General features: G+C 40.7%; 1 protein-coding gene across 1 annotated transcript in view; it reads left to right on the forward strand.

Moving 5' to 3' along the window:
• Positions 1 to 26,791, forward strand: part of LOC117402035 (non-receptor tyrosine-protein kinase TYK2) — a 41,951-nt gene that overhangs the window by 10,747 nt on the left and 4,413 nt on the right. Inside the window, exons 3-20 of the mRNA XM_034002840.3 lie at positions 698 to 821; positions 3,324 to 3,477; positions 6,143 to 6,306; positions 6,500 to 6,896; positions 7,800 to 7,997; positions 9,961 to 10,118; positions 10,554 to 10,671; positions 11,469 to 11,655; positions 12,813 to 12,931; positions 14,678 to 14,845; positions 15,164 to 15,251; positions 15,869 to 15,996; positions 16,952 to 17,087; positions 21,882 to 22,033; positions 22,824 to 22,974; positions 23,459 to 23,553; positions 24,422 to 24,614; positions 25,519 to 25,637. Coding sequence (XP_033858731.3) covers positions 698 to 821; positions 3,324 to 3,477; positions 6,143 to 6,306; positions 6,500 to 6,896; positions 7,800 to 7,997; positions 9,961 to 10,118; positions 10,554 to 10,671; positions 11,469 to 11,655; positions 12,813 to 12,931; positions 14,678 to 14,845; positions 15,164 to 15,251; positions 15,869 to 15,996; positions 16,952 to 17,087; positions 21,882 to 22,033; positions 22,824 to 22,974; positions 23,459 to 23,553; positions 24,422 to 24,614; positions 25,519 to 25,637 — 2,849 coding nt within the window. The remainder of the gene's footprint in view (positions 1 to 697; positions 822 to 3,323; positions 3,478 to 6,142; positions 6,307 to 6,499; positions 6,897 to 7,799; positions 7,998 to 9,960; positions 10,119 to 10,553; positions 10,672 to 11,468; positions 11,656 to 12,812; positions 12,932 to 14,677; positions 14,846 to 15,163; positions 15,252 to 15,868; positions 15,997 to 16,951; positions 17,088 to 21,881; positions 22,034 to 22,823; positions 22,975 to 23,458; positions 23,554 to 24,421; positions 24,615 to 25,518; positions 25,638 to 26,791) is intronic.

Consider the following 26,791-nt stretch of genomic DNA (forward strand, 5'->3'; position numbering starts at 1 on the left):
ACAAACAACGAAACGAAGTGGAACCGCAAGGGTTCCGCATTCTGCTCTTCAAAGCCCTGATGTTTTTGTTTTGTAGTAGACCGGTTGACTGAAACAGGCATTCTTAAGGTTTTTGACGCTGTCTTTGAAGCCTGCAATGGGCAGTGTAGATCCTTCTATCTATTGGGTGTGTCTTTTATACTTCCAGTTGTAGTTACGTTGCCTTTTGTTATATTCACTGCAGACATGGAAGTGAGACTCCTATTTGCATAGCAGTTACACACAGTCCAGGTCTTAATATGAACTTGATTAGGCACAGTGCATAAGTAACAAGCTCAGGTGTGTCGTCTTAAACTCCTTGTGAAACCAGGAGTGGATCAAACTGCTATGCAATGGTACAACAAGCAGGCTTACTGTGAAAGGGTTTCACGGGATGCAGTTCAGATTCGCAGTGCTCACTGCATCCTGTGCTTCTCACTGCAGTAAACATGGCTGATGGTGATTTAATGCAGGGACCTTGCACCCGATTGCAAGGAGTCTTTCGGTTACTCAATATGTAAAATTGGAGCAAGATTAGATCACTGGGATGTTCTGTAATTTCTCATGAAGGGGTGGGAGGGGTGCTAAGCGAGCAGTGAACAGGAAGTGTTGGTTATCTTCTGCTGCTCTGTACAGAAGGACACTGACTTTCTCTTGGTGTGTGTGTGTGTGATTGCAGGTATCACTCCCCTTTTCCACAGCCTGTTCGCACTCTACCATCCAGAGGAGAAGCGCTGGTTCAGCCCCAACCATGAATTTGCAGTGAAAAATGAAGTAAACCTGATTCTACATTACCGCATGAGGTACGTGTCTTCCAGTCCGTGCCTGCGTCCATTGCTTGGTTCAGCAAGTGCTTTGGGAAGAGAAGAGCGGATTTTAAAACCGTGGCAAATATGTGTAAAACAAAGCTATAGAAGTAGCTGTTGCTGCTGCTTGCTTTGTACAAAATCGTACGTGATTCACTGTGTAATATCAGGAGACATCTTCAAACAGGGATAGAAATAAGACTCCTAATGCATAGCAGTTTCACCAATTCCAGGTTTTACTATGAGCTTGATCAGGTGTGTCTTAAACTCATAGCGAAACCAGATATGACTCAAACTGCTATGCAATGGGAGTCTTATTTCCATCCCTGTTCAACACAAGAAAAGCAGAAGGGGACAGTAAGTCTTATGGAGGTGGATAGAACTATTTCAAACACATGTAACCCACTGCTATCAGCCTTACAAGGTCCTTGTCTTGCAACCACTAGACTTGCAGCAATGGAGTTAATATAATACCTTCCTGTTTCTTGGGCTTAGAAACGCCCCTGCCTCCTGCACTCTAAAGCACTTGCTTGTCAAAACAATACAGACAGCGCGTTCAAAATGCATGATCGATCGCAAAGGTAACGCTGCAAACAACGCTGGCTTCTGTCTTTGTTTCTCTCAAGAATCAAACAGCCACTTACTGGAGCAGCTGCTGTCTTGCGGTACTTATTCAGCGAGAAAATCGCTCAGTCGATTCTGTCAGGGGATGTTTCATTATTAATGTGATAATGTGGTAAATAAACGTGGCTTAAAAGCATTGGAGAGTGCACTAAAAGGCTTGCCTTTCATCTTTATTCCAGGGAGCTGTGGGCTAGACCGCAGCATCGGGTTTCATACTCTTGTGCAGGGAGGGAATAATGAAACATTTTTTAAAACAAGAAGCAGGCCAGTAATGCACTGCAGACAATTTTAAATCTCTGCATTTTAATATGGGGGGGTTGCATTTCTACTAGTTCTGAATACAGCTATGGGCAAAGGTTTTGCATTGCCTACAGTTTTAGGGTTGAGACCTAATTAAAAAAAAAAATACTATGTGAACATAATTTGTATTTAACATCATGTAATCAAAGAAACTACAAAAAAGATATCTCAGAAAGTCTACCGGAAGCCATAATAGCTTTACAGTATCTCATGCAGGATTTGGAAATTTAATTTTTGTGGTGAAGTGTATGGGGGGGAAAACTACAAAGCGATGTTAACTTAACATTGTTAAGCAGGTTTCTTTTTATGAACCTGAATTAGTTTGTTCTATAGGGTGATGCTAAACTTGTGGCCAGAGCTGTATTCATATGACTGTAAAACACACTTCTTCATTCAAGAACCACTTTGTGAACTATACATGATGAATCGTTACAACCCGATTGGAGAAGTGGGCTAGAAAGTGCCACTGTCACAAGTAACAGAACAAGAAAATTCAGCTCTTGTGTTGCACCCCATGAAACCTAAACAGCTGTATCATTTCAAGGTCATTATTAGATACCCAGCAGGACTGTCTGCAACATAGTTTTTTTTTTTCTGATCAATGGCACAATTAGTTCTCTGCTGGATGCAATGCAACTTTTAAGACGGAATCAAAGCTTTAAATACGCAACACATTGACAGTGATGTCAAGGGGAATTCCAGTTTCTGTACACCTACTAATACCGTCATGGGACACACTCTTAGGAGAAATCAGCTGTTCTTTGCAACGAATGCAAAAGAACATTTTGTACTGAGATTTACCGGTTTCTCTTGCTAAAGTGTGTGTGTTTTTTTCCTTCATGAATTGATGGTGTTAACAGTAGTCAGAATATAACTCTTCCCCCCCCCCCCAAGATATTTCCAATAATCCCTGAAAATTTATTTGGAGCACGTCCATTAAAAGGTCTCCTTCCTGTTTACAAGCTGTTTTAGAAATAAGGGCTGGTCCATGCTTCTGTGCAGCTTCACTCCGACTGTGCAGCAGATGTTCAGCATTATCTGACCCTATGCGATTTCAGGTCGCAGACACATGAGAAAAGACTGGACGACTTTCCAAACAAGACGCACGTCGCAGGACTGTAGGTGACGTAGCAGGGTCAGACACCCTTGACTCCGACCAGAAATTATATCTGAAGTATAAACCGGTCTTAACAGGTCGCTGCTGAGTGAGAGAAGTGGACTCTCAATATTAATGACATTGTCAGTAGTGCGAGTTTTACACTGGGGGAGAACCAGGACATTTATGGGCATGTGAAGAGTCCAGTAAAAGTGTTGGCCGTAATTCCTATCTGTCACACAGGCTCGGAGACCCTTGATGTTGGAGTCTGAAGTATGAACAACCTTAAGGCTCCCATTGCATAGCAGTTTGATCCACTCCTGGCTTTACGATGATTTAATAAAACACGCCAGATGTTGTTACCTTGTACACTGTGGCTAATCAAGCTCTTAATAAATCCCGGAATGGGCAAAACTGCTATGCAATAGGAGTCGCGTTCCCATCCCTGCATTTGCTTCAAGTTCCCCCTTCTTTTACAGGTTTTATTTCCGGAACTGGCATGGCATGACAGATAAAGAAGCAGCGGTGTATAGATCCGCTTTCAAACACTATGATTCCAGCGGAGGCAAAGGGAAGAGCGAGCAGGGGAGCCCTCTGCTGGATCAGCATTCCCTGGAGTATCTCTTTGCACAGGTAATGCGTTCGGCACGCTTAACTTGCACAGCTGTGGACAAATGTTTTGCATCACCTAGAATAGTAAGGATTGAGACAATAATAATAATAATAATAATAATAATAATAATAATAATAATTAGAAGTTGCAGGCAACTTGAAGGCTTCCAGGCCTTACAGCAGGAAAAGATACAGTTTGAGACTCGTGAAAATGGAAATCAGACGAACATGTTGTTAATTGGAAAGCATCATTTTATCGTGTGTGTTTTTTGCAGGACAACGGTTAGTATTTTATAAATGTTGATTTAGTACTCATTTTGATAACTACTTGTGATTCGTTGTGGGAGTGCAATTCGTGCTGTGGAACTTTCAGCTGCATATTTTAAATACCCCGGCTGTCAATTTTCTGTACACCCCGAGAGTATAGTAATTATATGAAAAAAAATTCAAATAATAATATAAAAAATGTCAATTTTACACCGTTAAAAAATAAACTGGGCACAGTATTTTTTTTTTAACCAATAATAATTATATATATATATATATATATATATATATATATATATAGTACTGTGCAATAATTTTAGGCAGGTGTGAAAAAATGCTGTAAAGTAAGAATGCTTTCAAAAATAGACATGTTAATAGATTATATTTATCAATTAACTAAATGCAAAGTGAGTGAACAGAAGAAAAATCTAAATCAAATCCATATTTGGTATGACCATCCTTTGCCTTCAAAACAGCATCAATTCTTCTAGGTACACTTGCACAAAGTCAGGGATTTTGTAGGCATATAGTCAGGTGTATGATTAAACAATTATACCAAACAAGTGCTAATGATCATCAATTCAATATGTAGGTTGAAACACAATCATTAACTGAAACAGAAACAGCTGTGTAGGAGGAATAAAACTGGGTGAGGAACAGCCAAACTCAGCTAACAAGGTGAGGTTGCTGAAGACAGTTTACTGTCAAAAGTCATACACCATGGCAAGACTGAGCACAGCAACAAGACACAAGGTAGTTATACTGCATCAGCAAGGTCTCTCCCAGGCAGAAATTTCAAGGCAGACCGGGGTTTCCAGATGTGCTGTCCAAGCTCTTTTGAAGAAGCACAAAGAAACGGGCATGGTTGAGGACCGTAGACGCAGTGGTCGGCCAAGGAAACTTACTGCAGCAGATGAAAGACACATCATGCTTACTTCCCTTCGCAATCGGAAGATGTCCAGCAGTGCCATCAGCTCAGAATTGGCAGAAAACAGTGGGACCCTGGTACACCCATCTACTGTCCGGAGAAGTCTGGTCAGAAGTGGCCTTCATGGAAGACTTGAGGCCAAAAAGCCATACCTCCGACGTGGAAACAAGGCCAAGCAACTCAACTATGCACGAAAACACAGGAACTGGGGTGCAGAAAAATGGCAGCAGGTGCTCTGGACTGATGAGTCAAAATTTGAAATATTTGGCTGTAGCAGAAGGCAGTTTGTTCGCCGAAGGGCTGGAGAGCGGTACACGAATGAGTGTCTGCAGGCAACAGTGAAGCATGGTGGAGGTTCCTTGCAAGTTTGGGGCTGCATTTCTGCAAATGGAGTTGGGGATTTGGTCAGAATTAATGGTCTCCTCAATGCTGAGAAGTACAGGCAGATACTTCTCCATCATGCAATACCATCAGGGAGGCATCTGATTGGCCCCAAATTTATTCTGCAGCATGACAACGACCCCAAACATACAGTGAAAGTCATTAAGAACTATCTTCAGCGTAAAGAAGAACAAGGAGTCCTGGAAGTGATGGTATGGCCCCCACAGAGCCCTGATCTCAACATCATCGAGTCTGTCTGGGATTACATGAAGAGAGAGAAGCAACTGAGGCTGCCTAAATCCACAGAAGAACTGTGGTTAGTTCTCCAAGATGTTTGGGCCAACCTACCTGCCGAGTTCCTTCAAAAACTGTGTGCAAGTGTACCTAGAAGAATTGATGCTGTTTTGAAGGCAAAGGGTGGTCTCACCAAATATTGATTTGATGTAGATTTTTCTTCTGTTCACTCACTTTGCATTTTGTTAATTGATAAATATAAACTATTAACATGTCTATTTTTGAAAGCATTCTTACTTTACAGCATTTTATCACACCTGCCTAAAACTTTTGCACAGTACTGTATATATATAAAATGATATGGCAAAAGTCTACCTGGAAGCAATAATAGTAGTACAGTAGATTTAGATTTTGTTAGATTTCGAAATGTCGCAGTGGCCAAAAGTTTTGCATCACCCTATAGAATTAACTAATTTTGCTTCGTAGTCGAATGAAACCTGCTGAATAATGTTACGTTAACATATTGAATTACATACTGCTTTGCAGGTTTCCATATACTTAACGAAAAACTGACAAAAATTGAAAAATGTGACATTTCAAAACATGATATACTACTGCACTACTATAATGGCTGCCGGTAGACTTTTGCGATATCATTTTGCAGTTTCTTTAATTACATTATGTTCATATAGTTTTTTTTTATTTATTTATTTTTATGACTCGATCCTAAAATTCTAGGTGATGCAAAACATTTGGCGATAGCTATAGGATGTGGTCTAGTTTTCTTCTTTTTTATATATTAAGAGGTAAGTTATAGTAATAGTTATTGATTTACTGATTTTATCTATTGTTGATTTTATGTTTTTCTTTTTTTAGGGAAAGCATGATTTCATCCATGACGTGGTGTCCATGAAGGATCTCCACACTGATGCCGAGCTGCACAAGTTTAAGAACGAGAGTTTGGGGATGGCCGTGCTGCACCTGTCTCACCTTGCTGTCCTGTCCAGCCGCTCGCTGGAGGAAGTGACCAAAGAAATCAGGTGACTCCCAAAACACTCCCACAGAACCATTCTTTTGCTTCTTTTTCTTCAAGAATAAATGCATGTTCTTTTGGGGACTCCCAGGTGTTTACCGCTAATACATTTCAATGCAGTTCTGCTTTTATATTTTTAGGAAAGGGAGGAAACCCCATTCAGGAGTGCAAATTTAATTTGTATTTATTATTTTTTTTAGCTTCATGCGCTGCATCCCCAAATCGTTTTGCCGGCAGATTCATCAAAACAACTACCTAACGAAGCTCCGCATCAGGACTGTGTTCAGTAAATTTGTGAAGGGCTTCAACTTGCACACAGTCAGCACGGGGAAGCTGACCCTGCAGGACATCATGTACAAGTACCTGTCCACGTTAGAGAGCCTGGCCCCCGGCATCGGGTGCGAAGAGTTCCAGACCACGTCTCTGGACATCCAGTCTGAGGGAGAGAGAGCCAACTTCTACGTGAAGGATTTCTGGAGTCTGGGAAACCTGGAACCGGAATGCAGCATGATACAGGGGAGCTCTCCGTCCCATGTGGTGATTGTGTCGGGAACAGAAGGAATTCGATGGAGAGAAATAAGAAAAGGAGAAGGAGAGGTAAGTGGTGGATTTATTATTGGCAAACTTAAGCGTGTCGTTGACTCTCGGCATGCCTAGGACTTTCGTAAACTGCAGACCACTATAGAAGGAAAGGTTGCTCCTCCTGAAGATTGTTTTGTAATGGTGTGTATTAGACTGGGATGTCAGAACCTACAGAAAACAACCATTCTAGTCCAAAGCCATCATCGTGAGGCAAAGATAGGAATGTCGTTGGCCTTCATCACAAGGATCCCAAAGAGCTTCACACGCGTGCGCACACAGAAATGAACAAGTAAAAGAAGTCTAATGCAGAATTTGATAAAAACAGAAATAATAATAAAAAAGTGTGGTTTTAATTGTGGAAAAACTAAGATAAAAAGCTAGTTTGTAAAAATAGAGCAATATTATAAAATTGAAATTTATAAAAAAAAAATCTAATACAAGTATGTGTATAATATGTCAATTTCAGTATAGGACACTTAAACTATTTAATTAGTTATCTTAGGGCAGTGTTTCTCTAAAATGAATTACTTCTGGTTGTTTTCACAGACCCTGAATAGCACTAATCTTGCATTACCTTACTTAAGTAGCATTAGATAGTCTTAAGATTAGTGTGAATCGGGGGTCAGTGCAACTGTTAGTGTTTTTGTTTTATAGCTGGTGTGGGGTGGGGTAGGGGGGGGGTAGTCGATCTGATCAACCCAAGCAAGTCGCATGATTTGCATGGAATGTGGAGGGACGCTCAGTCCCGGCACTTCGGATTCTCCAGACAAGCTCACAGCAAGCGCATAATCAAGGCAGATGTAGAGAAATACACCATATTGAAGCAACAGACACTAAAACAGCAAGGGAAAGGTATTTGAACATACTCCTTAACGCGCTGCTTAGCAAATACGGTATGTTTGTCTTGTTTTTCTCCAGCCCGTAGAGAGCTGCGGCAACAGGAACTACTTTGCGAAAAGCAAAAAGCAGAAAGGGAAGAAGCAGCAGCCGCTCCCTGTGCAGCCTGCGGAGCGCAGCGAGCCACGCTGGTCCTTCTTCTGCGACTTCCCCGAGATCACGCACATGGTCGTGAATGGATTCAGAGTCAGCGTGAGCCGGCAGGACAACAAGTCGCTGGTGAGCGTGCAGCCCTGCTTCCCTTTCAGAGCTCCGGTTAAACACTGAAGCACACTGTTTTCCCTTGACAGTTTCTGATTGGAAGTCAAGATTGTTAAATATTATTAAATATAACTGGTAACAATGTGTGCTGTGTGTGTGCTTTTTAGAGGAACCTGGTTGGGGGTATGAAAATATTAGTTATCTTAATCCATGAAGTGCCATTATCCTTTTTTGAGGACAGGCTCATTTTGTATTTTTTTTTGTAGCAAGTGATATCTACCTGTTGTGTTAATTTTCTCTTTTAACTAGATTGATATTGTTATGATAACTTTTTAACTGTCTAAATGTAACTCTGCAAATACAGCCCTTCAGATGCTTTTATGATCCCTCAATACAAAATAAGAAACTGAAGCTTAAAAATGATCCATTTCGTGGTGTTTTCCTCCACAGTGATGCTAAAGCTCCATTTTCTATGTGTTGAGCTTCATAGCCGCCGTGATATTTCACTGCTCTGATTACGGGCGTGTCTAATTTGACTGTCCTCAAAACAGGATGTGGCAGTTTGTAGCCAAAACTAAGGATTTTAATTTTTTTTTTTTTTCTGTGGAGAAATATTGATTTAGAATGGCTCAAATTACATTAATACAGCCTGTGATCAGATTTTGTCAAAGAGAATTTTATTTAGTATTTAATGGGTTCAATAATGTGTGTCTTCAGCTTGTTGAGATTCACTTTGTGTATCGTTTTCTGTTTCCCCCTGAAACACTGCCCCAGTGAATGTCAGAAATACCACATTTCTACTGATGTATTTCTTGTGTGCAGTGTTGCAGGGGGGACAGGTTAATGGTTACACTCTGGTGTACCTGCTGTTCTTAGAGAGAGAAGGTCTGTTTGAGGTCACAATTGGGACGACAGGAGGTGCTTTCAATGTCTCCAGGGTGATTTGACAGAAAACTCAAAATGATACACAAGTTTCTAAACAAGAGATCTTTAGTTACGTCGTACGCATAACAGATTGCTTAAAATAATCAAAGTAAAACAGCAAACCCTACTATGTCCTCTTTCGAAAAACAAGAACTGATCTGTGGTTTTCTAGTTTTGATGGTGGCTTGCCACTTTGTGTAGTTTCACTTCCTATTTCTAGATTGCCATGTGTGTTTTCCCTTAGGGCACACCCGGTTCTCCCTTACCTGCTGTTATGATGACAGATAAAAACAGACAGATGTCTACTTGCTTTAGTTTGTGGATATTTACTATAACGGTTTCTAATCTGCAGCTGTGGCCACAAGTGTTTCATCACCAAGAAATTTGGGATCGAAACATAATTAAAACTATATGAATATAATTTAGATATTTTATTTAACATCATGTAATCGAAGAAACTACAAAATGACATTGTAAAAGTGAACCGGAAGCTGTAATAGTAGCACAGTATTGCATGTTTAGATTTTGAAATGTCACATTTTTTTCAATTTTTGTCACTTTTTTGTGAAGTATATGGAAAACTACAAAGCAGTGTGCAGTTCAATGTTATAATTATTATTATTATTATTATTATTATTGTTTATTTCTTAGCAGACAGCCTTATCCATGGCGACTTACAATTGTTACAAGATATCACATTATTTTTTACATACAATTCCCCATTTATACAGTTGGGTTTTTACTGGAGCAATCTAGGTAAAGTACCTTGCTCATGGGTACAGCAGCAGTGTCCACCACCTGGGATTGAACCCACGACCCTCCGGTTAAGAATCCAGAGCCCTAACCACTACTCCACACTGCTGCCCTATATGTTAATGGAACATTATTCAGCAGGTTTCATTTGACTTTCTGAAGCAAAATAATTCTATCGGGTGATGCAAAACTTGTGGCCATCTCTGTAGACTGCTGGGCACACCATTGTAACATTGTTTTGAAGTGTCAGGTGTTCATCCCCTTGCATGGTTTCCCTTTAACCCCCTGCCCTGTTCTCTTGCAGGAGCTGGCTCTGAGGTCCAGCGCAGAGGCGCTGTCTTTCACTTCGCTGGTAGACGGCTACTTTCGGTTGACGGCTGATTTTCACCATTACCTGTGCCAGGAGGTAGCTCCTCCCAGGGTAGTGCTGAGCAACGCCAGTGGCATCCATGGACCCATGCAGTGAGAAGGCCTTTTACTTTGCTTTCCAGCTGTGCATTCGATCATTTTATATCGCTCCTGATTCCCAACCATTTTTATTATTAATGTTATTATGTATTTGGCAGACGCCTTTCTCCAAGGCGACTTACAGGTGTTACAGGGCAGTACAGGGTTAGGATGCAAGATTACAGTGTAGCTTACAGTAAGTGCAATAATACTAATAGAATAAAGGATTTTAAACTGAGTGGAGATGTTTGAATTTTGATGTTTAAACATGAAGGTTTAAACAACCCCCGCCCCCCCCCCCCCCCTTTGATGTTGCAACATCCATTTGTATAAGATTAGATGTCTGTGTGGTAAGTAAATATTGAAAATATTGTGTTGCTGAGGGAGGTCCCTCCTGATCAGTACCATGGGTTACTGTTAATGTTTTATTTCTGTGTTCTGTGACTTTAGGGAAGAGTTCGCCATTCAGAAACTGAAGAAGGAAGAAAAAGAATTGGGCTTGTTCATTGTCCGATGGAGCGCTCAGGATTTTCACAGAATAATCCTGACGGTGCTAAATAGATCGGAGGTTAGGCTTTTTAAAATCTGTTCCTATATGATACCAGCATTCTTCAGTGGGGTCTGACAATCAACACAAACGATTTGTATTTTTAGAAATTAATTTCTAGTTGAAACCGTTCAGCTGAAAGCTGGTTTGATGGATTTTTTCACCACAAGAATGTTACACTTGTCTCTGTTTATGACTGTTTTATTGAAACTGACAGGCGTGTGCGTGTTTAATGAAAGGTTCCTGTAAAGACCTGTATGCTTCCGACAAGATCGTCAGAGTAAAATAAAAAATTGCTACAGCTGAAATCAATCTTTTTTTTTTTTTTTTTTTGTGTTGGTGTTTTACTTTGTGGCTGACGAGGAGGTTGGTGAAAAGAAGTCTTGCTTAAAAAGGCTTTATTAAACTCATTATTGCATTGACAGCAAACAATACATGGTGGAGTCTACACGACTACCATGTTAAAAAAAAAAAAAAAAAAAAAAAAAAAGACGTGTAATAAAGCATAGTGAAAGAATGGTAAAGCATAAGTAAGCATTGTAGAGCACAGATAGATTGTTAAGCATAGTAATTGCAAAGTGTTATAAAGCAAAGTGAAAGCATGGTAAAGCATAGGTAATGATTGTAAAGCCCAGAGATATTGTTCCGCACATTAAAAAGCATGGATAACCAGGCTAAACTCTGGTAATTGCTTAATATAACCACGGGGAAAAGCCTGGGGCTACTGCAAACTTACCATCGTAAGCTTTTATGCGGGAGTATCTGAAACCTACAAGAAGATATATGCGTTTGGATTTGTTCATTCCATTTATTTACAGAACAATCAGACTGTCCAGCTGCACAAGCAGTTCCGCATCCAGCAGAGGGGGAACCTGTATTTTCTGGAAGGGTGGGAGAAAGAATTCGAAAGCGTGAAGGAGCTGACTCGTAACCTGAAGACATGCGTCCTCAAGTCCGGGGACGAGAGCTTTGTTGTGAAGAAGTGCTGCCTGCCAAAGTCAGGAGGTAAAAAAATAACAAATTAATTGATGCTTTCCGGTTAATGATCTTCTACAGCTACAGCCAAAAGTTTTGTTTCTTTTAGCATTTCTAGTCGAGGCACTAGCAGGGGTGTGCTGTTGGTATCGCCCGACATCCTGGGACAGCAAGACTTGTGTGAGGGACAACAAGTTTTGCTGTTATACTTTGCCCGTTTGGACAAATAGTTATTTATTTATTTATGTTTGTTCTGTTGCTAGAGAAGCTAGGTATATTTCTAGAGAGCCAAGCAAGTTCCTGAAAACTGAATTGCGGAAGTCTAGCGCACACAAACATTTTGAAAAGTGTTTATGTCCCACCTCTATCACTTCTGATTGGCTTGCTGTGGAACAAGCTGATCTTCTGTTGGTTACAAAGAAACCCAGACTTAGCTGCCAAGAGAGTCTCTGGCAAGGCACAGACTAATCTTTTAACGTCATTATTTACATATTTTGTAAATTAGCAGATAAGTGATACTGCTTTCTTAATTAACCTGACATTTAAATGCAGCAATCTGATAAAAAATGCCATAGTCGCTAAGGTAAGTCTACTTTGTGATAAAGCGTTGGGACTTACAGTAAGTGCAAATAATACTTCTAGAATATAATACGAATTAGGATGCAGCAAGTTAGGATTACAACAAGTTTTATCTATAATGACATATTTGCAGTGCAGTAGTGCAAGGATAGTGCATTAGCTGAGGATCCAGTAACGTGGTGCTGAGGACAGCCAAGTCCAATGCAGAGTAGGAGGGGTAGATCAAGAGAGGTATGTTTAAAGGGTTCAGCACTGCATTTCCAGAGGTGTGTTCAAGCCCACACACACACTATGACTTGGCAGACTGCAGTGCTGTTGAAGACAGATACTCTCTTTTATTGCAGCTTCTCTCTCTACCCCCCCCACTTTCTCCTGATACAGGCTGGCCTTTAAAACTCTCTCTCTCCTGGTACAGGCTGGCTTTTAAAACTCTCTCTCTCTCTCTCTCTTAGCATCAAGCCAAGAATGTAAACGTGGTTGCAATAGACCTAGAGGAATATATATGACCAATGGCGAGCACTGGATGTTAATTTGTAATTAGACAGTCCCTGTGCTCGTTAAACTTAATCTATTGCCTGTTAATCGGTTTGTTTGTTCATGTCTTGTAGAAATCTCCAATTTGATTGTGGTGCGGAGGTCTCCAGGCAGCAGTGTCCGACCCATATCGGGCTCTCTCAACCTGAGCCAGCTGAGTTTCCACCAGATTCGCAAGGAGGAGATAACCCAGGTTTGTGTAGCCGCCAAACAAGCTGCTTCAGATAAAGAGGAGACCGTGCACTCTCCTGTACAGAGGAAGGACCCAGAATCTCACTGTTAGAAATCGACAGGGTATCTAATTATACCAAAAATACAAGCAGGAATTTTCTAGATTCCTTGCTGGTGTATGTTGTGAAAAAAATTCTTAACCCTTAACCCTTAACCCGGCAACACATAATGTTCTGCATGTTAAAAATTCTGGCTTGAGACTGGATTTAAAAAAAAATAGTAATAATATAGAGGAATGGCTAAGCATTGCGTCAGATGTGTTACAGAAATGGGCATCGCAAGATTATTTGCTTATTTAGCAGACGCCGTTATCCAAGGTGACTTACAGAGACTAGGGTGTGTGAACTATGCATCAGCTGCAGAGTCACTTACAACTACGTCTCACCCGAAAGACAGAGCACAAGGAGGTGAAGTGACTTGCTCAGGGTCACACAATGAGTCAGTGGCTGAGGTGGGATTTGAACCGGGGACCTCCTGGTTACAAGCCCTTTTCTATAACCACTGGACCACACAGCCTCCTATGAGCCTCCTATGAGGTATGAAGATTAATAGAGGTAACATGCTTTTAAATGACTGCTTTTGAAAAACTATATTCGTACACACTAGATTACAAGGAAGAGGGGAAACATACATCTGTACATTAGAGTGGAATGAAATGCACAAAAAAATTCTTTTTTATGCATTTATTTATTTATTTATTTTTACAGAAAGGCGACTCAAACATGTTTTTTTTTTTTTTTTATCTCCAAATAAATTTCCAGCAGTAAAAAAAAAGTAGTTGGAAGACTAAAGCTTGTCAGAGAGGTTCCTGAGCGAGACAAATAGCTTTTTGTTTTGGTTTTGCATTTTACATCAGTGGAAGAGTAGTTTCTTTTTTATAAATAAAAAAAACAAAACAAAACAAAAAAATATTTTGTTCTGGACAATTTATGCTAGAAAGCCACAAAACCAAAGTGACATTTCAGTATCACGAAAACAAACTGTGTCAAACCACGTGTTGTGGTTATTTTTTTAATTTTTTTTGTTCTTCTTCGTATAAGGTTTTGGACAATTAACCAAGTGTGTTTTAGGCAACGGCCAGTTGATTTTCATATCTGACGCCTGTTATTTTTTAAATTTACATTGCCAGTATTTATAACACGTTGTTGTTGTCGTTGGCTAATGATGTGGTTATTGTCACGCACCTCGCTGGCGTCTGTTGTGTGATAAGAGTTGTGTTGATGCCACTGTTGTTTTCAGTATGTAAAGCAACTAATTTAGCAAACCCCAAAATTTGCATTTTAGTTTGACTCCGGGCTTCCCAACACTCAATCAAGGGTCAAGATTTTTACATCTATCTCCGATCAAATTAGTCTGCAGACCCATAACTTGTATTACAAGCGTGTGCATTTTTAGTATCGTTTGTCATCCGCAACCACAATGCCTTTGATACTAAAGTAATACAAAAGCGATCTAAGTTTAGGCTTCTGCAAGCGATCGGAAGACTATAAAGTAAGGTCCAAGCTAAATGCTGAAGAACACTCATGACAGGTATATAAAAGAAGTGGATTAAAAATGAACAATCTTGTTGAAGACCATTTTCAACTGTCCAGGTGGATGTCCTTGAAAAGCTTGGCTGTGTAAAAACCCTGGGCGTGTGTGTTTTTTTTTTTTTTTTTTTTATCAGCCGTGGTTATGGATGTGTTTCCACTGTCGTTGTTTCCTTCAGGAAAGTCACTTGGGCAGAGGAACGAGGACGAACATCTACACCGGGAAGCTCCACGTCTGTGGAACGGACTCGAACGAGGATGGGTACGAGTGGAACAATAATAACAGCAGCACGAAAATCCGAGTGGTGCTGAAAACATTGGATGAGAGCCACAAGGACATAGCCCTGGTACGAGGAAATAAAAAAGCACACGCTGATCTGGATCATACTTTGGTCACGCTTTATCTTAAGGGGCTGTCTATTAACTGTGAAGAGCCAGCTAATAAATGTGTTAATATACATGGTTGGTCTGTTAAAGCAGCGGATTTTCATTTAAACGTTTGTGGTTGTGATTGGCTGATGCTCAGCTTTGTACTTCACCAAACAAGAAATAATTTAAATTTTAAATAGGGGCTTGTAAATTCAATTTGGGAAAAAACAATTGCGCTAATGATGAATACAAAATAATGATAATTACTTTTTTTTTTTTTTTTTTTTTCCCTGCAGGCCTTTTTTGAAACAGCCAGTTTGATGAGTCAGGTTTCGCACATTCACTTCGTGTTTGTTCACGGAGTCTGTGTCAAGGGATCTGAAAGTAAGTTTCTACCAGCTGTGCTTTTTCCATGCAAGTTTGTATCTCCTAACACAGCACGGTTATCTTGACTCATATATGTATTCTTGTTTAGATTCACTCTGTGTATCTGTTTCAGTCATCCCCTTCTGGTGAATAAAACTCAAAGCACGTGGTCTCACTGTGGGGATCATGTCTGACTAAGTACAGCTGGTACACTAGAGTGTAACCATTAACCTGCCCCCCCCTGCAACACTGCCTGCAGTGGATAGAGTGGACCCCCACCGTAGAAAACAGCTGTCAGGAGCATCCTTTGTAGAACAACGAGGATAGAACTGAACAACTGCAGAATTGTGTGGCTACAAGACAGAAAAAAGAGATATATATTTTTGTTTCTTTTCACTTTCACCTCCTCTGTGTGTGTGTGTGTGTGTTTTGTAGCCGGTACTGGGGTACAGCCAGTGTTCAGAGTCTTTGTAAATCAATCCCATAATTCTAATATTCGGTCTTCAGCGTATCCTTTCTAGTAGCTGATTCGTACCCTGTGTGGAGGAGTGAGATTTGACGCTAGTGTTTCTGAGCAGGTTTGACTGTACAGTGTACCCAACCTCAACCCCTGTGTTTCTTTTATTGTCCACCAGATATTATGGTCGAAGAGTACGTGGAATTTGGGCCCCTGGATGTCTTCTTGAGGAAAGAGAAAGGGAGGGTGACACCGCAGTGGAAGTTTACAGTGGCCAAGCAGCTGGCCAGCGCTTTGAGCTACTTGGTAAGTGCCCTGTTCCCAGCTGCTAGCAGTTTTATACGTGGTTTCTTTCTCCCTCAAACCTTGCAACCCAGCTAGAGGATAATGTCGGCAGTGCTCTTGCATGCAGTCCTAATTTGGAGCATTCCAAACAAATGACTGATTCATTCCTGGTATCACTCTACTGCGAGTTTCGTTAGACTTGCAGTAGGCTGGCTTTGCTGTTGCTGCAGCTTCACGCTCAAGTTGTTGTTGTATAACTCGTAAATGTAGATCCAACGGACTAGGCAAGACCAACTAAAATACCGACTAAAATAACGCCTTACAAAAAACCTGTGTCTGTTGCAGAGTTATGCCTGCGTGGCCTCATTGTTTGAGTTCTTGAAAGCCCAAACTTTGATTTTAATGAAACTGTACATGGTCATTTGTTGTTACATGGTATTTTACAGGGATGGAAATACGGCTCCCATTGCATAGCAGTTTGATCCATTGCTGGTTTTACTGTAAGTTTAATAAGACACACCTGAGCTTGTTACCTAGACACACTGTGGCTAATCAAGCTCGTAGTAAAACCTGGAATGGATGAAACCGCTATGCAACAGCAGTCTTATTTCCATCCCTGTTATACAAAGCCACAGCTGTAGTATGTTATATTCTACCCTCCATCAATAACTATAAAACTAAATAAATTAAATGACAGAAATTCAGACTTTTTGTTTTTGTCTTTTTAACGCATTGAAGATGTTGAAAAAGACTTCTAGTGGAAACGATTCTCATTGAATGTATTCCATCCACGCTGAAATTAAATTTAAATGCGGATCCTATTGTGTAGCAGTTTCCAGGTGTTTTTTATTAGCTGTATAGATAATTACAAGCTTGGGCCCATGGTAAATCCTGCAATGGGAGTCTTCACCATCCCTGTATGTGTGTGCCAGCCACATGATGAACATGTGACCATTCCCCTGGCTCTTCCTTGCAGGAGAACAAGAAACTGGTGCATGGAAATGTGTGTGCGAAAAACATCCTGGTGGTGAGGAAGGGGCTGGAGGAGAGCAGCTCTCCCTTCATTAAACTCAGCGATCCAGGGATAAGCTTCACGGCTCTCTCCAAAGAAGGTACTACTTTTATTTAATTATTTTAACGAAATTGCAATTTGCAGAAAGTCTTTAAACTCTATACATTGGATTATTTGACAAGTGTGTGCCTTCGTGGAAAAATAACCCCTTGACGCTTGGCTTGGCTTGGCTTCCTCTCTTTTGGGTTGCATTGCAAGTCTGGCGACCTGGTGTAACGGGCAGCGTTGTGTGAAGCACGGCCGTGACGGATTGTGTCCCTAGTCGGTGAGAGGAGGTTAAAAGCTCTGTAACCACAAATGCAGACGAGCCCGGCTCTTTTGCACAGAGGTTAAGGCGCTCGCAAGTTTGCTCCCAGCCTTCGCCCTGTTACACTGGATTAGAATAGAGCCTCTAAACGGCTCTAAAAGACACTTCTACACACTAAAGAGTCTTTATTGACAGCAACCCTTTGTCTCCCTGTCAGATTTGCTAAAAAGTGTATGCTCTAAAAAAAAAAAAAAAAAAAAAAAAAAAAGGTTGCATAACACGGTTGGTGACATCAGAACCAGGAAATGAATACACAGACACAGGACAGATGAGGTGAAATGATGAAAATGCTGTTTCGCGGTTTATTATAAATAAAAGGTTTAAACAGAAACAGGACACGGCACTTTAGTCAAAATAAACAGACAAACAAAACGGACTAACGCTTAAACAAACGGTGGACGGACAGACACACAAACAAACACAGTGAGTAAAAATAAACAAACGAGTATCGTGCTGGTCCTACCAGCACACGATAGCAATTGTTATTACTTTATTTATCTTTAGTTCTCCTCCTCTCTCTCCCGTTCATTACTCACCGAACACCCAACCCCGAGTGAGTAAAACGTGCATCTATATATACTGTTGTGCCGGGATTCAATTACTAATTACTTATTCACTTGAATCCCAGTACGTGAATTAATTCTGTGCAACCTCGTGCTCACATATTATATACTTTAAATGCACGTGAAGTGATGTGCAATCCCGTGCCTAAATACAATTATACATTTTAAATAACTCATGCTGCACACACCCATTTATATCCTGTGTACCAACTACAATACACCAACATTAACACACCACACGCAACATACAATATAGAATGCACACTTGGGCGGGGCACATTGCCACACACTTGTTATGTAAAAACTGAGGAATGACTCAGAAAACGTTATTGTAAGGACTTGTGGTTAATGATACTGAACTGGGTCATTCCAAGTCAGCCACTCCATTTAATCCGTAACCTATTCAGGATTTTATATTCGTGCTCTCGATTTGTATCTTATTTTTTTTTTCAACATGGAATTTGCATGACCTTGAGAGTCGATAAAGAACCGTGTGGTTTTTTTTTTTTTTTCAAACCAGCTGTTCATTGATATCTTTTTTTGTGCTTATTTTTAATCTGTGTGCACAGCTAATCTCATATCTTTGTGCTTTGGTAATGTGCATGCACAGCTAATCTAAATTAGTAATAAAATAAGATGCCAGCTGCACAGCATTCCAACAAACAGGTGTACAAAGTTGAACTTTTTTGATTTTAAAAAAGTAAATAAAAAAAAAATGCTGTTTTCAAACTAAAAAAGATGCTGTACTAGCTTTTGATTTCTGACTAACTTAATTGCAAAAGATCTGATTAGCGCCCGCTTTCTCCTCCTCTCTCTCTCTCTCTCTCTCTCTCTCTCTCTCTCTCTCTCTCTCTCTCTCTCTCTCTCTCCTTTATAAATCCAGGGATAGGTTTGTTAGAAGCGGAGGAATTGACTGCGTTTGCTGCTTTGTTTCTGTGTTTTAGACTGGGAGGACATTATTATATACAGCTGTGGCCAAAAGTTTTGCTTCACCTACATTTTAGGATCGAGACATCATTTAAAAAAAAAAAACTATCTAAACATAATTTAGATCTTTTATTTAGTACCATGTAATCAAAGAAACTACAAACTGATAACCGGAAGCCTTAACAGTAGTACAGCATTTCATGTTAAAATTCGAAATATGACATTTTTGTTTCAATTGGTCAGTTTTTCGTTACGTATGTAGGGAAAACTACAAAGTGATATGTAACTGGGTATGTTAACGTGACATTATTCAGCAGCTTTCATTCGACTTCGGTCGTCATTGAAAATGAGAATGTGTTCTGGATAAATAAAGGTTTTGATTGATTGATTGGGAAGGGGGAGTTTGCCTGCAATATCATTGCTAACCAGACATTTTTATGTCACCACAGCAGTGTGACAGGAAACCCTATACCAGTGCTTTGCAAGCCTGTCTTCCTGTACCCATGAGCCTCCGCTGGGTTCCTTTTTCTTAACCTGTTTTAAAAAAGCGAGACATGAAATAAACTGCGAAACGGGAAATGAAGTCAACGCTTTGTAACAAGCATTGGACAGTGCACAGATTTGATTACAGCATTCATTAATAAAAGCTAGTATACCATTGTGCCACAAAAATACAATCTATAATATCACAGCCCGTGTTTTAACGATGAGGCGGCTATTTAGGGATGTGCAAAAAAGAAAACTAAGGTGGGGCTTTTTCAAACCAGATTTTTTGCTGTTTGTAACCCACCAAATAGTTCTTGAGTGACAAAGAAATTTGATTTATAAAAAGTATCTAGACATTTTAACAGTAAATTAAAGAAGGATAAACTGCATAGCATGTACTGAAACGTATGTATGAGGGTCTTGCATTAGCTTTCACAGTTTCTATTTTTTTTTAAAAGGGTCCATCATTCAGTATCTCAATGCATTGGAAACCATTCTAATTGAATACTGTATATGTAAAATAAGTACAATAATAAAGGTAACTAAACGTGCCAAATCAAGTCGACACATTCATTCCAATTGTGCACAAACTCTACTCGTGGCTACACCCGAAGAACAAAGAGAACATTTTAAAGGATGTGGACTATCTGAACCAAGCTAAACTTAATCTTGCAAAGAAAACGTTTCGGATGCAATCTCGCACCCCTGAAACTGGTTTTCGTGTTTTAATTTTTGCTGCATTCTGTCGCACTTCAAGGTTTAGCAAGTAGATGAACGTTATCTTGTCCTGTCATCTCCTCTGCGTTTTTCGGATCGCGTGTAAGAGTGCATTTCAGGTTGATGCTTGACAGCCCGGGTCACCTAAGACTTGCACGCCACATCCTTTGAAAGGAGGAAACCACATTGTAAATGCAGGCTTTTTAAAACGATGCATCACTGGGCCAGCTCTGAAACAGTACAAGGGTTTCATTGTACAGCTGTGGCAAAACGGTTTTGCATCCCCCTGTAAAATGAACAAATCTTGCCTCATAAAGTCGAATGAAACCTGCCGAATAATGTTACGCTAACATGTTGAATTACATAATGCTTTGTAGTTTTCCTATATACTTAACGAAATAATGACAAATTGAAAGATTTGACATTTCGAAATCTAACTTGAAATACTACTGTACTACTATTACGGCTTCCGGTAGACTTTTGCAATATCATGTTGTAGTTTCTTTGATTACACGATGTTAAATAAAAGATCTGAATTATGTTCACATAGTCTTATTTTTTTGCATCACCTAAAATTCTAGGTGATGCTAAACTTTTCACAATAGCTGTAGACTCTTATTTATTTATTTGTTTGTTTTAATCCTATCTCCCTCCTTGTTATATAAACAGCATGCTCCACGAACATGCATGCAATACTGTATTTATTTCACTTATGAGGATTACCAGATAGGCTTGTTGGTTATTTGGGGAAAAAAAGAAAGCCAAACTTTGCCATCAAAACAAAAATCAATACCACTTTAAAACAAATGATCATAAACCGTTAAGTCTGGCACAGACACCCTGCAAATCATGTGAAATCCTGTTGAGGTGGATTTGCTTAAAGCACTGTTGTAATTTTACACACGAAGGAGGTGTTTTCTGCAAAATGTCCAGCACTGTGTAGCAAAAACCAAACATAGATTCCCCTTCTTAATTATCTTTCTAAGTTTATGATTTTGCTTTAATGGTGCTCGTAATCAAATATAACCTTCTATTGTAGCAGGTAATATTTTTCTAAGTTATCTATCTATCTATCTATCTATCAGGGCAGTAGTGTGGAGTAGTGGTTAGGGCTCTGGACTCCTGACCGGAGGGTCGTGGGTTCAGTCCCTTGTGGGGGACACTGCTGTTGTACCCTTGAGCAAGGTACTTTACATAGATTGCTCCAGTAAAAACCCAACTGTATAAACAGGTAATTGTGTGTAAAAAAATAATGTAATTGTATGTAAAAATAATGTGATATCTTGTAACAATTGTAAGTCGACCTGGATAACGGCGTCTGCTAAGAAATAAATAATAATAATAGTTAGAACTTTCTCCTTTGGCTGAAAGAGTAAGGCAGTTAAATGCTGACTTCAGAGGTGCAGAAGGAGAACGTTCTTTAGGAGAATGCATGCAGAGCATGCTACACAGCGCACAGGAGGCGAAACTTGAGACGAGGAACAATGTTTTAATGTAAAGTTGAACGTTTCTTCGTCTGCACCGAGAGAATGGAGTGGCAATTTCTATTAACAGTAGATTTATTCTTGTGGTCAGATTTGAATGGTATGAAAACCATCATGCAAATATTCCTCTTTTTACTTCCTCATAACAAAGAATGGCCCTGTGTATCTTTCTGAGGAGGTGGGGGGGAGGGTTTGCACACCTGTTCAACTTAATCTATTCAAAACTGAGGCATGCACGGTAATTTAAATCCTATGCTGTTCAAAGGTCTTTCAGTCGGTCTGGTTAAGGGAGATCTAACCATTACGTGACTTCTATTAACCTCTGAATTTTATTGTGTTGTTCTTCCCAGAGCGCGTGGAGCGTATCCCTTGGATCGCCCCTGAATGTGTTCAGAACGTCAATCACTTAAGCATCGCCGCAGACAAGTGGAGCTTCGGGACGACCTTGCTTGAGATCTGCTACAATGGGGATCTGCCACTGAACGAGACCACCCTGAACGAGGTACAGTACTGGGATGGGTTCCAGGCCTAACGTTTGGCAAACAGTTTGTGTACATCCCTTGCAGCGGTGCTGCGGACCGAGCTGGAAAAAAAGAAAAAAAAAAACACAAAGCGTTTTTCCAACCTTACTAAACAAAACAAAATGGTATATCCCCCGAGAACAGGAGTGACCGCACGACAGTGTCTCCTGCTGAAATATCTGTCGTGCCGCCAGTGGGCTAACTCGCTGTTCTTGGTGGCCTGTTGGTCACAACTCCTCCCCATTTTTGACCACATCACAAAACCACAAACACAACTTTCACAACTCGCAGAGACTCTGCTGGGGAGGAATGACGGACTGACTGACTGACTGACTGGCCAGCAGGGGGGGTTGATGTATGGCTGTAACCAGCAGCTTTAGCCCCCAAAATCACAAGCACCAAAATCAAAAAGGCTGGGCTTGAAACTTGCATTAGCCCTGCACAAAGCCCTGGGCTTCAGAACTCCCTTGAATTAGGTATGCTGTTTAAATGATCATGTGCCAGACGTCTGTCAAATTGTTCCTTCCCTAAAACAACCCCTTTTAGTAGACCGAGACGTATTCATGCTGTTTTAAGTGCAGTCAATTCAGAATAACCACGGGCCTGATTGTTCGAACTCCTGGATACCTGGTCATTTTTAATAATATACCTAAACTTAGGTGAGTTCTGAAACCTTGGAGTGGGTGCAGCAGCAGCGCTAGTGCCTGGCTGTAAAAAGGGGCGTCTTTCGCGCTGAGTGACGCATCTATTTTTATTTCATTTTCTCTGCAGAAAGAGCGGTTTTATGAAGCCAAGTGCCACTTGCCGGAGCCGTCCTCGAAGGAGCTCGCCAGCTTCATCAGCAAGTGTCTGAACTACGACCCGGCGGACCGGCCGTCCTTCAGAACCATCCTCCGAGAACTCACCGAGCTCCAACAGAAGAGTGAGCCCGAATCTTAGTGTGCTTTCATTTTAGTTTTTATTAATCCGGGTTGTAGTCAAAGTTAAAAGCACGCAGGTGATTTGAGGAACGCCTTCATCGACGCTACACACCGACCGCACTGCACAGAATAGTGGCAGGTCTGCACCCTTGAAATATTGCACCAGACACAGAAGCACAGAAGCTGCAGTTCAGCACTGTTCGCACACTTTTACTCTCAAACAAACACAGGAACAAAACATGAGATTAAACAAACTCTTCTTACACTCCTCTCTCTATCTAACTAATCTAACTCTCTCTCCCTTTCATGCTGTTTAACCCACACCCCAAGCCAAGTTGGCTGCCAGCCACAAAACACACACGCACGCACACACCCATGTAGCGTTCTGTTATATTTTTCCCCTACAAATGTCAGAAAAAATCCACTGCAGTGGTGTAGATAAGGTTCTGAAGGAAAGCAGGTTTAACGCTGTCCTCTCGTTCACAGACCCCGATATATCTTCAAAGAGCGATATTCTACCCGATGCAGATCCCACAGTGTTCCTGAAGAGATATCTGAAAAAGATAAGAGACCTGGGAGAGGTGAGTCGGGGCATGCCTCGTGATCGGTGGGAAACAGCCTTGTGACGCGACCAGCTGCAACTCAAAACTGAGTGTCACACAACTAGACACGAACCAGCCACGATTTAACATGTGGACCCAGCAGAGAACCTGTGTAATGCATGTGCAGTTTTGAAAGAAACACATGCTATAGCACACATGTATTTTAATTTTAAAACATGATATCTGGTACTAGCTTAGGTTAAATTTAAGCTCTCGGTTTCTTTGCCTTATTCTCGGGTTATCTGTTTGCACTTGTACTCCCTGGGTTATTTCATCTCAGCAGTGTCTTCTGGGTCAAAGCATGCTACTGGCTGAAAGCATGTCAGTCAGTAGGGGAGGCAGCAGATTGGTTATTGACAGGAAAGAGGCCAGTGAAGGGGTGGGGACAAGTTGCACTCTCAATTTTCTTTTAACCTAGTTTTGAAGCCTGTTTTGTCTTTCTTTCAAAACTGCACATTTGAGACCTAGATAATGAATAGATGTGCACAACAGGGACATTTGATATGAAGTCTATAAAATCGTAACTGGAATAGATAAAGTAAACCCAAGACACGACTTCAAATGTAGCACAGAGAGAAGAGCAAGAGGGTGTAAATGCAAGCAGTAGAGTAGAGTTTAGAACAGAAGGTAGGAAGCATTGTTTTACACGGTTATAAATGCATGGAACCAGGTGAAGAAACATTTAAAAATAGATTCTAACAAGGCCTTCATGGGCCAAATGGCCTTTTCTCGTTCCCAAAGTTTAAAAGTTCTTTCTAGGTACAATTCCTTTTAATACCAGGCCAGCTTCTTTGCTGTGCTGTTGGGGTTTCAAACACTGACGCTGGAACGCTTGGCTTCCCCGCAGGGCCACTTCGGGAAGGTGACGCTGTACGTGTACGACCCTAACAACGACGGCACGGGGGAGTGCGTGGCTGTGAAATCACTCAAGCAGGACTGCAGCACTCAGCTACAGGCGGGCTGGATGCGAGAGATCGAGATCCTGAAAGCGCTCTATCACAAGAACATCGTCAAGTACAAGGGCTGCTGTAATGAGCTCGGTGCGGAGTCCTTTTAAACAGGAAGATCACATCCATGCCTACAGCAGTGTGCACATGTGTACCTGTGCTCTGCCATGCTTTCGCTGTGCTCGGTTACACTTTGCTGTGCTTTTACTATGGGGCAGACTTTAATAAGGGTGGCAAGTGTGATTTAATTGAGTCAGATAGCAACAGTAAATCCATTTTGTTTGTTCATTAGCTAAGGAGTGTAATAGGGTGGTATGCACTCTTAGTTCTACAATAAAAAAATGACCTCCAGATTTATCATTTATATCCTTTATGTACATACCTGCATGAAAACCTCTGGGGGTGAGCATTTTTGTGAGAATCAGTGATATAGAAACAGTAGGCACTCGTGTGAAAATGTTCAACCACTTTGTAGCTTTTATCAGGCATCTTTAAACAACTTCTAAAAAGTCTTCTGCGTTTCACCATGTGTGGCTCTGTGTTCCTTTTCTCTTACTATTTTAAATGAATTGCCCGTGTTGCCTATTAAAGTCATCAATTCAGGTAGACAAGCACAAATTTGCCTATTTTCACAATTTTCCAAGATTTTCAGTTCCAGTGGTTTGATTTCATACGCACAACAAATCAAAAACTACAGAATCAATGGGGTGTTCGAATACATTTGCACACTGCTGTTCTGTGGATGAATGCTAATTTAGGCCATTGAGGTTGCCCAGAGGAACCCAAGGAAATTCTGCCAACTTCTTTATTGTAAAACATCTATAAATATTTCATGTACAGTTTTTACAGCAGTAGCGGTGGGGATGTATGTTATGGGAGACTTTACTTTTGATGCAACAGCATTGAGCTGTTGTTTCACAGCTGTAGAGTATAAAGCAGATTGATCATTTGCAGGTAATCGGTTTTAAACCTGGCTCTTGTTTTGTTTGCTTCTCAGGAGGGCAGGTTGTCCAGCTGGTCATGGAATATCTTCCTCTTGGCAGCCTGAGAGATTATTTGCCGAAGCACCGCGTGGGTCTGGGGCAAATCCTGTTTTTTGCACAGCAAGTCTGTGAGGTAAGCTACAATCAACACTGAATGCATGCATAAGGAGGCTTGGTGGTTCAGTGGTTAGAGAAAGAGGCTTGATACCATAGTTCAACCCCCTAGTCTTTGGATAAAAGCATCTGCTACATGACTAATTAATGTGTGTGTGTGTGTTTCAGAAAATGTGTGTGACGACTTTTGCAAAAAAAAGTCTTTGTTGGTATTAACAATCCTTAGTTTGCACCAGAGAGGTCTGGTAAAGCATAGGGAAGCATTGTATAGCACAGGGCGGTATGGTAAAACATAGGGAAGCATTGTAAAGCACAGAGAGGTCTGGTAAAGTATAGGGAAGCATTGTAAAGCACAGAGAGGTCTGGTAAAGCATAGGGAAGCATTGTAAAGCACAGAGAGGTCTGGTAAAGCATAGGGAAGCATTGTAAAGCACAGAGAGGTCTGGTAAAGCATAGGGAAGCATTGTAAAGCACAGAGAGGTCTGGTAAAGCATAGGGAAGCATTGTAAAGCACAGAGAGGTCTGGTAAAGAATAGGGAAGCATTGTAAAGCACAGAGAGGTCTGGTAAAGCATAGGGAAGCATTGTATAGCACAGAGAGGTCTGGTAAAGCATAGGGAAGCATTGTGAAGCACAGAGAGGTCTGGTAAAGCATAGGGAAGCATTGTATAGCACAGGGCGGTATGGTAAAGCATAGGGAAGCATTGTAAAGCACAGATAGGTCTGTTAAAGCATAGGGAAGCGTTGTAAAGCGCAGAGAGGTATGGTGAAGCATTGTATAGCACAGAGAGGCATTGTAAATCATAGGGAAGCATTGTAAAGCACAGAGAGGTTTGGTAACGTATATTAAAAATAACATGGCAAATCATGGTATGTTTAGTGCACAGTATAATCTTGGGAAACGCATGTGGAAACTGCAGAATTAACTTGCCAAAATATTGTGTTAAACTTTCATTATCAACAGAGACCAGCTGGTCAAGTTTATAAATCTATATATGCTGTAATGTATGTATGTGTGTGTGTGTGTGTGTGTGTGTGTATATATGTCACAATATATAGAACACCATTACATCATGTAAGAATAAATCATATAATTTGAATGTAAACAATAACAAGTAGTTGTCATGCCGTCAAAAACCTATAAATACCTCCAATGTTTTGATTCAAACACAGG

The sequence above is a fragment of the Acipenser ruthenus genome, chromosome 34, assembly GCF_902713425.1.
Source record: "Acipenser ruthenus chromosome 34, fAciRut3.2 maternal haplotype, whole genome shotgun sequence".
Taxonomy (NCBI): Eukaryota; Metazoa; Chordata; class Actinopteri; order Acipenseriformes; family Acipenseridae; genus Acipenser; species Acipenser ruthenus.